Source organism: Elephas maximus, chromosome 2 (assembly GCF_024166365.1).
Source record: "Elephas maximus indicus isolate mEleMax1 chromosome 2, mEleMax1 primary haplotype, whole genome shotgun sequence".
Taxonomy (NCBI): Eukaryota; Metazoa; Chordata; class Mammalia; order Proboscidea; family Elephantidae; genus Elephas; species Elephas maximus.
In genome coordinates this window covers 230,811,916-230,825,151 of record NC_064820.1, presented here as the reverse complement: position 1 = coordinate 230,825,151, position 13,236 = coordinate 230,811,916, and the positions used below count along the sequence as shown (strand labels likewise).

Genomic DNA, 13,236 nt, shown 5'->3' with positions numbered 1-13,236 from the left:
ATCCATTTGATCCCCCAGTAATATCATTAGCTAATTATTAGCCCTATGAAAATGTAATCAAGCATCAGAGTAAACACTTCTAAGAAACGTTTACCAAATAAAAATAATAAAGCTTCAAAACCCAAAAAACTCATTGCTGTTGAGTTGACTCAGATCCATAGTGACCCTGTTGGGGAGAGGAGAACTACCCCACAGGGTTTCCAAGGAGCACCTGGTGGATTTGAACTGCCAACCTTTTGGTTAGCAGCTGCAGCTCTTAACCACTACGCCAATAAAGCTTTAAGAGGTAATCAAAAACAATTTTGCAAAAGTCAGTGAACTAGGAAAAGCTCCAAGCCAGTCAGACAGCTCATCTTTGGTACCAAGTCTCAGTTGAGGCCCTACAGACTTGCACACTTGCACACACACACAGACAGAGGGGTCCAGGCGGGCTCTGGAGGCCATGTTCTGGTTTCCTTATTTCCCTCACCTTCAAGAACAGTGACTTGGACAATCCACAGTTGGCCAACCCTGCAACCTCCTCTGACCCGTCCTGCTTTGAAGACCTATGTGGCTGGTAAAGGTGTCATCCAGCCAGGCCCCACCCCAGACATATCCCAGGTTATCGTGTCAGATGATTTAGAAAGTAAAAAAACAACCCCCAGCCCCCCAAAGACCATGCTGAATGAAGGGAGAGTTCAGAACAAAGACACATGCCTGAATCTAGGGGAATTTGTCACATGCCTCCCAGGCAACATTGAGACACTGCCTGGCAGGCTGGGGGATCGGGGCCCTCAAAGCTGCACAGGGTGGTGCTCTCCCATGCGGAGCCCCCACACGGGCCTGTCACCCTCCTGCAGACATACTAGCCTGCCCCACGCCTGTGTCCACAGGCGGGTATCATTGCACCTGCAGAGCAAGCTCCTCCCAAACGGAGGTGTGGCTCTCCAGATTCCTGCCAGGCCCCAGGTTTTGAATATGCCAAGCATTTTCCTGGGAGTTAAGGCCAATCAACCACCTGGTGAGTGGGAAGGAGGGGCTGCAGCCCAAATATGAGGGACATTCGGTCCTGCAGAGGGGACCTCCCACCTGTAGGGAGTACAGGAATCTTATCAGATGCTGTAAGGTGCCCTAGTGACTAGGAATGGGACCTCGTTGCCTATGCCCTCTCCAGGGGGCACCAGAAACGGTGTCTTTGGACCCTGCCAGCAGGGTTTGTGCAGTTGCACTCAGGGACCTGTTCCAATATGCACAGCCTGCAGCCAGTCCTGGACCTATCCTCTCCCTTCAGAGCCAGGCAGTGCTCGGCCTGCCCTGCCCCCGGGGGGCTCAGCTTGTCTGTCTGAGGTACTCATTCCTGGCAGGGTTATTCTCCATTCTGACTTACCTGTTTATTCATTTTGTTTTAGTCTAGAACTGCTGGGATCCCTGGAAGGTGCCGTCTAAACGAGACCTCTGACACCCATGTGAGTGAGGCCACTGGGACGGGGCCTGCCCTGAACCATCCATCTCGTGTCTTGTGTTTCATGAAGAGAGATGTCTGGGACACTCTACCCTGGGCTCATGGCCTTGGGGAGCTCCAGCTGCTGTGAATCTTGTACTGAGCAGTCTGGGGCTGGTGCTCTAGAGGGGCCCTCAGGTGGCTTCTCTGCGTTGGGTCCTATTTACACCTTATTTACTCCTCAGTTACTCCCTGTACAGAGGTGCTCCCGTGTGACTGTCCTCCCTCCTGCCTGCACACTTCTGTACACACCCTGCCCCCATGAGATGGTGTCCCCAGGTGCAGGCTGCGGGCTTAAAGATGCCTGGTATTTCAGGGACAACCTTGAGGAACAAGAGCCCCGTCATGATGGTGCTCAGTTGTCTGCCCATGACCTCAGCCCACTTTACTTGCAGCAGTTGGTACTGCTGCCCATTTCACGTGGGAGAGAAGGAGGCAGGGAGGAAGGGGAGGGCAGGACACCCACTGCGACTTCATCCTTGTACGTGACGCTGTGATTCCACAGTGTGTGGCTTCACAGACTGCCCACGTCTCATCTGAATAAATGCACGTTCTCTGTCAACAGAATCCAAAATTTCACCACGTGATATCATCATGGATCTGCCCAGATGCTAAGGTTGAGTCTACACAGGCAGCTAACCACGAATTTGCGGGAAGTTCCGGAAGGGGAGTTTGGACAGGGACTTCTCCAAGTCGTTGACCGACCATCGCACTGTGGCTCTGTGCCCTATGCCCCTGTGGTTGGCTGAGGAGCAGGAGGAGGGGCCCCGTGGGACTTTGATAGCTGAGAGGCCTGGGAGGCTTCCTTCTCACTGGGCCTCGCTTGTCGCTTGTAAAACAGGGACAATCTTAAGGGTCATTGTGAGGGTGACGTAAGAGCAATGTGGTTTGTGAAGGCTCTTTACATCACGCAGCACAGCAGTTCGGAGACTCAGAGCATGAGAGGTTGGGGTTGAAAGGGACCCACATCGGACACACTGCAAACATAAGAAGGCCCCACTGGGGCGGGGAAGGGAATGCAGTGGATGGGCCCAGGGTAAGGCATTCTGGAACACGCACTTGGTGTAGGGCCTGTGCCTCTCTCACTGTGGAAACGGCACCTCACATGTGGTCAATGGAGTTGACAGTTAAACTTCCTGCCATTTCATCCAATGTGTAAAGAATATAAAGCATCTGGTAAGATTCCTTTACATATCAGAGGAAAACATGGAAGAAATTTCATTTGTTTCTTTCTTTTTGAGTGATAAACCACTCCCCACTCTTCTCCGTTCTCTGGGTCACCCTGGGGACATCTTTGTCCTAACTCTCCCTTGAACAAAGACACGGTCGCTAAGGTGGACCCAGAGCTCTTCGAGGTCAACTGCATGTTTAGACATTTTCAAAGTCCCTCTATTGCGTCCGGGGTTTGTGGTGAAGGCACAAAGCCCGCTGGACGCTCCCCACAGCCAGTTGCCTAGGGCCGGCTGCAGCTCCCTAGGCAGGAGTCTCTGGGTGAAAAGAGACTAAGGTAGTAGCTTGGTGCTGGGAAGATAGAGGACCCAGCTTCCTCTGCTGGCTTCTAATCCACTCCCTGGCCACAGAGAGAAACTTCTCTGAGGTTCCTTCCAGTCTACATCTGAGCTCTGACCCGAGGCCCCGCCCACCCGTGAAGAGCTCTGTGCCCCACCGTGACAAGGCATGCACGTGCGAAGGCAAGAAAACCTGAGTGCACTAACGGGCAGCGGCTGGTGCTGCAGTAAAAGGCTGAGGTTGGCCGTGGAGGCCGCGAGCGGGTCGGCTCTTACCTGACCACCTGCAAAAATGACAGGGGTGGAGGCGGGCTTTGGGCGGTAGGGGATGGTGGCACCTTTCGGTGGGGACTAGGAGAAGGGACAGGAGAGGGAAAGATAGCATTAGAGCCGCTTGGCAGCACAGCTGGGAGGACCCTTCCCACACCCACCCCAGCTGAGCCTGGGTCTCACCTCCCACCCAGCCACCCCCTGCCTGCATCCTTTGACCCCGAGAAGGTCTTCGTGCACCTATGCAGTGCTGGCGGGAACACAGTCCAGAGGGGGAGCTCCAGGGAGGACACAGCCCTGATTGGTACACCGTGCAAGGGCCACCTACTGGAGCGTCAGGCTCTTCCACACCCGACCTCCTGCCCGTGTGACAACCCACCTAGCACCCCTGGGCCCATGAGGCCCCGGGCCTGCAGAGTGACCCTGCGTGTTGAACTCCATGATGGTGATAACAGGAGGAGCTTCCCTGCCAGCACTGCCGGGCAAGGGCGCCTTCCTCCTGGGAGGAATGTGACATCTGTCAGAAGTGTCAGGATCCATTCAGACACGGTTCTATGGTGCTCGTTTGCCACTGCAGACACACGGTGACAGAAAAACTCTCTCTTCAAGCCTCTGTAAAAAGCTGAACTCCACGTACAATCCACCATGGGAACTTTATGCCCATGCCCCAAAGCATTTGGTGTGGCCTGGGGAGAGGGCTCAGCAGACAACAACCCAGGGAAATGGCCAACGTAGAATTTCATGATGGAACAAAAAGGAGCCATTTTTTAACAGCTCCCAGACTCTAAAATGAAATGCCCTACAGCCACAATGAAGCTTAATTATTCTGTATCCAAAAGTATAGGATTCTTATTTTAGGGTCAGTGATACTCCTAAGCATTAAAATTCTGGAAAATCAGATCCAGGTTCTGATAACTCAATGTGACTCCACCTTCTCCTTGTTGTTAGTTGCCATTGAGTTGGTTCTGACTCATGGAGATCCCACATACAACAGAACGAAATGCTGCCCAGTCCTGCATCATCCTCACCATTTCTGGGCTGTTCGGGTCCATTGTTGCGGCCACTGTGTATTCTGAATGCCTTCCAAACTGGGGGGCTCATCTTCCAGTACAATACCGAACAATGTTCTGTTGCGATCCATATGGCTTTCATGGCTAATTTTCAGAAGTATTGTATTTTATGCAAATAACATAAGCCTACTATATCTGTTTGCCAACTATGCCATCCCTCCCCCAGGAGGTATTTTTGTTAGTGGGGCTTATGAAAATACCTGGGGGGTGGGGGAGGGTGTGGTTGGCAAACAAACGTAGAAGGCATATGTTACTTGCGTAAAAATAAAAATATGGTAGATCACCAGGTCTTTCTTCCTCGTTTATCTTAGCCTGGAACCTCTGCTAAAACCTGTCCACCATGGATGACCATGCTATATGAAATACTGGTGGCAGAGCTTCCAGCATCACGGCAACACGACACACTGACAAATAGGTGGTAGTCCTTCGCCTGGCTCAGAGTGGACCTCATCATCCCAGCTGATCCCCCTCAGTGCAGTTAGTCTTCTACGTGTGCAGAGGCCATGGGCTTGGTCCTGGAAGAGGGAGTCGGAGAGCCCTGAGTCTGCTGGCATGCCAGCAGCAGTCAGAGCCTTTCCTGTGGGAGCTGTTGGCACAGACAGGCTGCGAGTGGCAGAGACAGTGCTGTGATGAGCGTGCTGGCTGAAGCCTCCCGCTGCTGGAGTTCTGAACGCCACCACCACCCAGGGCACACTGCTCAACCTTGGGCGTAACAGGTGACCCTGGGCAACCTGGATGATCCTGGGCACACCAGGTGACCTTGGGCATGCTGGATGACCTTGCCGGAAAGTGGGGAAAGGGCTGCCGGGAGGATATCATGGGCTGACCCAGGCTGGCATCTGAGGTAATGCCTGGCTCCAAGGCAAGCATTTGCGCGATTACGATCAAATACCTTCAAAACTATGTGCAAACCGGGGCACATTATGATTGCATTGACCAGACCCTAGGTGGAAAAAACCAAAGTCTCCCAAAGTCCTTGCCCCAGGCCCACCCTTATCAGGAACAGCCTCTTCATAATTTCAAGAGTATCTGAAGCCTAGCCCATGGCCAAGCCCTAAAATCCTTTGATCAAAAAGATCTTAAAAGCATCTCTTGCTTCACTTCCCAGTTACTATTTAAAATGAGTCCATTGTCTCTAGGTGGGGTGGTCTTTCACGGTAAGGCAACTGCCCCCTCTGGCCTCAGAGCCTTGTACATGGACAAGAAGCCCCCGGTCTCAGCTCTGATATTTATCCCTTGTACTGGGCATTGTGCTGGCATCTGAGTCCACACGCATTTCTGCGTTCCCCATTTCACTTAAACCCCACGGTAATCTGGACACAGGTAGTTCCAACCATGGCCTGTGGAAGGGGGGTGCAGGCTCCCACCATCGCAGGGGTCATGCTTGCTTCTGTGGAGCTGAGTTGGGTCACTGCATGTGTAAGGACCACTGACAAAACCCCACACCTCGTTCTGAGGAGTGGAGCCTCCCTCTGAATATGAAAGACACCATCTGCCCGTGGAACGCCACACACGTGATTTAACTGCCACTCGGGTGTACCTCCCCTGCCTGGTAACTGTGGGTGGGCCCTCTCCAGGGGCCACGGTCACAGTCTCAGGGAGTTGTGTCCTGAGACTGTCCTCTAGGCCTGGCTGGCATGGGAGGCTGTGCAGAGTCATGGGCAGTGGGACACAGCTATGTCATCCTGTCACCCACAGCCAGTTTGTAGGAACATTTCAAACAAGAATTTTTAGAGAAATATTTTTGATATATTTCAGGGAAATAAAAACTACACATTTAAAAAACATATATAAACGTGGGGCAGTGGCACCAAACCAGGTATCCCCAGATGTGCTTGACGAGGCTCTAGTTCCTGTGGAAATGCTGAGAACAGGTGCAGGGATGCCGTCTGCAATCATCTCCACAGAAGCCAAGGTGACCATCCTGGCGTGGGTGCTGGAAATGCTGAGAACAGGTGCAGGGATGTGGTCTGCAATCATTTCCACAGACGCTAAGGTGACCATCCTGGCATCAGCGCTGCAGGCACTGGGGCTGCAGGAGGCATCTGGGGCTAGATTCCTGGTGCTGGTACGAGCACCCTCTGGCCAGGGCCAGAACTGTGACAACCTTTGAAGCGAAGGAAGCGCCAGGACACTGGTCTGGAAAACCTGGATGCCCTCTCTCCCTGCACAGCAGGAAGGAATGGCCAATGAGGAAGTCCCGCCTTTCCAGGGCAGCGCACATAATGACGTGGGAGCCCAGGCCAGCCAAGCTGCTGGAGCCTTTCGTTTGTTCACTTGTTCAGTCTTCAGGAAAGACCAGAGATTCCATTTAAAGCTTCATGTGTTTGCTTAATTTTGGTTATCTGTGAAATTTAAATTTCAGGGTTTCTCCCTCAGTATTTCAAGAAAAGCTTTTTCGTTTTCAGCTATTGTATCTTCTTTACTTCTCTCTTTGTTTTAATCCTTTTATTTACTTATTTCTATTTTTATAATTTGGACATTTCATACGCTTTTCCTTGTTCAGACCCCACCATCTGCTAACCCCTGTGACTACAGAAACAGCTTCTGGCCTTTGCATTCCTCATGGAAAAAGCAATCTCCCAGCCACCCAGAATGCAAGTCAAAGCTCTCCTCCCAGCAGCCAACCCATCTGCTGGAGGAAGGCAGGGCCATCTTCCTGATCCCCACCCACTTCCTGATCCTGTTACCGCCCCCCCCACCCCCCACAGGGCTGCTTCCCCTGCAAATTTCCCCCAGGCTGACGGCTGCTGACCCTTTCCTCAGATCCTTCATAAAAGGCAGAACAGCTTTTCATCCAGTTTCAAGAGTGAGGGGAGGGCTCGCTCTTCCCTGCACATCCCCTCGGACACCCCACACGGCCGGACTTTGCCCACAGGACAAAGGCAGACACCCGTGCCCAGAACAGCCCATGCTCAGGTGTGCTGGAAGCCCAGAACCTGATGGGGACCAGTTAGTGAGGCCAAGCCGCAGGATCTCAGGCTGATGGGCGGGCCTCTGCCGAGGATGCGGGAGGCCACCCTGAGCTGGCTGTGCCCCGTGGCGACAGTGTACCTCCAGCATCACCACACAGATTTGCTTGACACATTGGATGATGGCGTCGGGAGTCCCTGAGATGGTCACGGCCCGCTCTGTGGAATTGGGCAGCATGTCCCCCGCCACCTGCACCTGAGCACCTGTGGACTGGAAAAAGGCAGGCATGGAGCGGGGGACAAAGGAAGATAGACAGACAGAGAGTGCCCCAGCTAGGGTGTTTCCTGACCTTGTGTACAGGGAAGGCCTTGATCACCTTGAACACGCATGGGTGCTGGGCCATGGCTGTGTGGTAACTTGAGCCCCTTCCCTGCCCACACTCCCTCCTCCCTTCTGCCCTAAAATGCTAAGCTGTCTTTTCCGGAGGATAAGAATGGCTGCTGTCCTTCTGGGCAAGGGAGCGACCAAGACTTCTCTTAAGATGGATGTGTGACTGTAAAATCACACCTCAGCGCCGCTCCATCCGGCTGGGACCTGGAGAGCAACTGAGTATCCCCCCAAGAGTGAGGCCTGACAGCCCATGAGGGGAGCCCCAAAGCCTAAGGGCAGCAGGGCACACGCACCCTGGGTCCACCCAATCTGGGTGTATGACCTAACCCCCATGCCCTGTTCCCTGTCATGACCAGTCCTTCCACCTGTCTCAGGAGGTCCTGCCCCCACCCCAGTGGAGGCACCCCTCCCGCAGGGCCTGCAGCCCTCTGCCTGCTGCTAACATGTGAGTCTATGCACTTTGCAGGTTTCCCTGTGTTTCAGCCTCTATCTGTGTATGGACTGTCTCCATGCTGTAAGGTTTCTGCAGCGGTGGCAGCAGGATGCAGGCGCTGACGTGTGGGGATGGTGCAGATGATGCTGTGATGAGGGCCGCCGTGCCCCCCAGGATAGCACTTACCCGCGGGGCCAGGATGGGCTCCTTACCTCCCTGATCTCCTTGATCTTAGAACCGCCTTTGCCGATGAGTGAGCCGCATTGGCTGGCAGGTACCACCAGCCTCAGTGTCACCGGGGGCTTGCTGGTGGCAGGGCTGTTGCTCATGGAGTTGATGATGTCCTGGGGAGGAGACAGACACATGCCTGGGCCAGCACATCACACCTCATGCAAACACCAAGTGCATGTGCACGTGCAAGTGCGTGAGGACACATTCTCAACTGTTTCCTCATGGTGCCGCAGCGCCTCCCTGGCCCGAGTACTCACGGTGTCTGGGTACCCGCAGTGCCTCCCTGAGCCCGAGTACTCACGGTTTCAGGGTACCCGCAGTGTGTCCCTGAGCCTGAGTACTCACAGTGTCAGAGTACCCGCAGTGCCTCCCTAAGCCCGAGTACTCACAGTGTCAGAGTGCCCGCAGTGCCTCCCTGAGCCCGAGTACTCACAGTGTCAGAGTGCCCGCAGTGCCTCCCTGAGCCCGAGTACTCAGGGTGTCTGGGTACCTGCAGTGTCTCCCTAAGCCTGAGTACTCACAGTGTCAGAGTACCTGCAGTACCTCCCTGAGCCCGAGTACTCATGGTGTCAGAGTACCCGCAGTGCCTCCCTGAGCCCGAGTACTCATGGTGTCAGGGTACCCGCAGTACCTCCCTAAGCCCAAGTACTCACAGTGTCAGGGTGCCCACAGTGCCTCCCTGAGCCCAAGTACTCACAGTGTCAGGGTACCTGCAGCACCTCCCTCGCCCGAGTATTCATGGTGTCAGGGTACCTGCAGTGCCTCCCTGGCCTGAGTACTCATGGCATCAGGGTACCCGCAGCACCTTCCTGAGCCCGAGTACTCACAGTGCCAGAGTACCTGCAGCACCTCCCTGAGCCCAAGTACTCACGGTGTTCGGGTACCTGCAGTGCCTCTCTGAGCCCAGGTGGCACTGAGCACTGGGTTCAGAGCCCAGCAGGGCCCGGCCCTTGTGATACTCGCTGTCAGTGGGGGACAGTACAAGCATACCCATGTTCCTGGACGGAGACTCCCCCCGTGACAGGCAGTGTGCACAGAGAAGAGTGCAGTGCAGCAGGCTCACAAAGAACAAGGGGTGCTGGCTAGATGGACAAGATGAGCACTGAGGGGCAGGTTGTAGCCCTGAGGGCCCTGCACAAGGAGCCAGGCTCGCCAGCACTTAAGTCAGAGCAGATGGGTGAGCCTGGAGTGAGACTCACCTAGACTTTGGGTCTGATATACCCTCAGGAGCTGGCAAGCCCCTGGAGGGTCTACAGATGAGGATAACACATTTGAGTGAGAAGCATGACTTAAGAAAAGAGGAGGCTGCCGACCACACACCGGGCCTAGCTGGGGCAGTGATATGGGAGCAAGGTGGGGAGAGGTGTAGGAAGCCAGGCTGACAGGCCGGGTGATCTCTGGGTTGTCTAGTGTATGGGGTAGAAAGTGGCTCTTAGGGTGTGTCGCTAACCCAGAAAGGTGGTGGAGGGGCGGTGAGGTGCAAGCAGTGGGTTGGGACACCGCATTTGGGCAGGGAGTCTGTGTGATCATGGCTCTGAGACTCAGCGGACAGAGTTCAGGGACTCGTGGGTGTGGTGTCCCTGAGGTCATCAGCCTGGCGTGTCTAGCCCAGAGCCGTACTCACAGTGCAAAGGCTCCCTGCGCACGTGTGGGATGGAAACATGCACTCCTGGAATATTTGCTCAGAGCACCATTTAATCCGCTGTTTCCAGGGAGAGGGAGGAGCACCACAGAGGGGCTTCTGTGAACAGGGGTACAGACAGGGAAGTTGCCAGAATGCTGGCCTTGCCTCCCTGTACCACAGGAGACCCTGGTGAAGACTCTGGGGTGGGCTTTGTTACTTGCAGGACCAGGGAACGTGGACTAAGAGGAAGCAGCTTAAGAATGGTGACAGAACTCCACATTAAATGGACCCCACCCTCACCGCGCAGACCACAGAGTGCTCACGGGGGCCTTCAGACAGAGGGAAGAGTGAGCGTGCAGATGGATGTGCCTGGCCTCACAGGATGAGAGGATGCTGACCCACGACACCTGAAGTAACCTGCTGGAAACCAACCACAGCCTCCACAGTGACCGACCCAGCTTGGCCAGGACTTGGCCCCTCATGTTTACCTCCTACCCTGCTTCCAACTCAGGACCAACCAGAGGAGTCAAATATGCTCCCCAACTAGTCACAGGACACCTGTTTCTGGTTGTCCACCTTCAGCCTTCTCACACCAACACCCCTATCCATCTGTTCAGCTCCCCTGCGGCCTTCGAGTCTTTGACAAACTGATAGGCTGACCCCTACTTCAGCAGCACTGGATAAACAGACTCCTTGTTCTCCCTGGGTGGTCTGTATTCATTTCCACAATTTTCCTGGAGGTCCCACGGGGACACTGTACTGCCCAACACTGTGTACCCGAGCCTTTGCCCAGGAGTGGTATCCACAGTGACCATTTAGGCCTGCTGCTTGCAGCTTGTCATATCTGTGCCAACATAGTAAGTCAGCACCAGGTCTGAACTCTGTTCTCTGCATTAAGTCCTCGGCTGTTTGTTCTGTTTGGTGCCCCAGTTTTGTTACTGGTTACCGTTTGTGTGGCATCCTTGTTGGAATCAGGCCATTTCTTTCCACCCCTTTTTGCTCTCTTCTGTGTTTCCATTTTGTGTTGTTCTCTCCAACAGTGTTTGTTAAAAGAAGAATCATAGGCATAGGCACTTTAAGCCTGTTTTGGAGCCAGCCACACATACTTCTGAGTCTGTGCTCCTCACCAGACCAGTGTCCACTTGGAAAAACTTTGCTGTGGGTCTCGAATTTTTTGTCAGTTCTTTCAGCTTGAGAAATACCAAGCGTGTTCTTTCATTTTGGTTTTCTGACTCCAGGTCTTTGCACATTTCATTGTAATATTTTACCTTGTCTTCTCAAGTCACCCTTTGAAATCTATTCAGCTCTTTTACTTCATCATTTCTTTCATTCACTTTAGCTACTCTGTACTCAAGGGTAAGTTTCAGAGTCTCTTCTGACATCCATTTTGGTCCTTTCTTTCTCCCTGTCTTTTTAATGACGTCTTGCTTTTTTCATATATGATAATATCCTTGATGTCATCCCATAGCTCTCCTGGTCTTCAGTCATTAGTGTTCAGTGTGTCAAATCTGTTCTTGAGATGGTCTCTAACTTCAGGCAGGATGTATACAAGGTCATACTTTGGTTGTCCTGGACTTGTTTTAATTTTCTTTAGCTTCAGCTTGAACTTGCGTATGAGCAATTGATGGTCTGTGTCTCAGACAGCACCTGGCCTTGTCTTGACTGATGATATTGAACTTATCCATTGTCACATCAACCACAGATGCAGTCAATTTGATTCCTGTGTATTCCATCTGGCAAGGTTCAAATGTATAGTTGTGTTTTGTGTTGTTGAAAAAAGCTATTTCTGATGAATAAGTCATTGGTCTTGCAGAATTCTATGATGGGATCTCTGACATTATTTCTATTACCAAGGCCATATTTTCCAACTACTGATCCTTGTTATTTGTTTTCGATTTTCACATTCCAATCACTGGTATCTATCAAAGCATTTCGATTGCATGTTTGATCAACTTCAGACTGTAGAAGCAAATCTTCAATTTTCATCTTCGATATTAGTAGCTGATGCATAAATTTAAATAATAGTCAAAATTGAATGATGCAAGGAGCATCAAAAGATGAAAGGAATACACAGAGTCATTGTACCAAAAAGGCCTGGTTGATGTTCAACCATTTCAGGAGAAAGTATATGATCAAGAGTTACGGTACTCAAGGAAGAAGAAGTCCAAGCTGCACTGAAAGCACTGGTGAAAAACAAGTCTCCAGGAATTGACAGAACACCAACTGAGATGCTTCAGCAAATGCATGCAATGCTGGAAGGCTCACTCATCTATGTCAAGAAATCTGGAAGACAGCTACCTGGCCAACTAACTGGAAGAGATCCATATTCATGCCCATGCCAAAGACTCCTGTATAATTCCTTTTTTGTTTCTCAACTGCTTGCTTACAATCATTCTTCATCCCATTGACTTTAGAACTCTGATTGTTGTCCATCCATAATGGTCCTTCTACTCTTTTCTCTCTTTACAATAATTGTTAGGTCAGAATATACTTATTCTAATGCTATTATCACATTATCCCAAACAGTAGCCACTGCCCTCAGTCTTACTGGCTGCTGGATATGCCATCTATCATCAGACTCCAATGATAAAATCTCTGTGCAATTCCCATCTCATCAATGAGGGCACAGGGAATTACAGTCAATGGCATTTCCACTTGCACCTACGCAGACAACTGACCTTAAACAAATCAACCTGTGACTTTGATAGTGTCCTTCTCTTCCAGAAAATGAACCAATTATTACAATCCATCGATCAGACCCTAGGCCGTTCTAAATTTAAGTTCAACAACCTTCATAGGATGATGGACCAAATATTTGCCATTTTTTAATAGAGATCCAAGTACATGTATCCCTGCTTTCCAAAAGTTCACCTTACGCCACTTCACTTTTACAGAAGACCTACGTTAGTACCTGTTTTCACCAACTGAAAGACATCTGAAGACGATTTTCACTTTTATGAAAAAAGACAAAAAAGTAGAAATAGCATTCAGCATTTGTTTTGCAGCAAGCTGTTAAAGAGGCAGTGCACACTCTGAGCAGCAAGAGTGGTATTGCCAAGATTCTTCCGCAGGAAGTATACTTAGCACCTCAGTTTTCACTATATGTTAGTGTTATTTTAGGTCTTATGTGTTATTTGGTATGATGTGGTAGGTTATTTGTTGGATCTGGGAACGCTCTACTTTTGGCTGGTGGGGGAACGTGTATGTAATCCAGCTAATGTACAGCCTTGTTTCTGACCTTGTTTTATGAACAACTGCTTTTTAGCTGGATCTCCATGTGCCTCTATCTGATACTACTTCTTTTAGGCCAAGGATAC

The 13,236-nt window shown here is 51.6% G+C and overlaps 1 protein-coding gene across 8 annotated transcripts in view; it reads right to left on the bottom strand.

The window, feature by feature from the left end:
* Positions 1–13,236, bottom strand: part of PCBP3 (poly(rC) binding protein 3) — a 358,202-nt gene that overhangs the window by 42,688 nt on the left and 302,278 nt on the right. For 4 of the 8 annotated variants that reach the window (XM_049875052.1, XM_049875050.1, XM_049875051.1 and 1 more), the window contains exons 8-10: positions 8,277–8,408; positions 7,383–7,511; positions 3,196–3,339 (exon numbers count right to left, since the gene is read on the bottom strand). In XM_049875052.1, coding sequence (XP_049731009.1) covers positions 3,196–3,339; positions 7,383–7,511; positions 8,277–8,408 — 405 coding nt within the window. The remainder of the gene's footprint in view (positions 1–3,195; positions 3,340–7,382; positions 7,512–8,276; positions 8,409–13,236) is intronic. The other 4 variants (XM_049875054.1, XM_049875056.1, XM_049875055.1 and 1 more) reach the window with 1 other exon arrangement.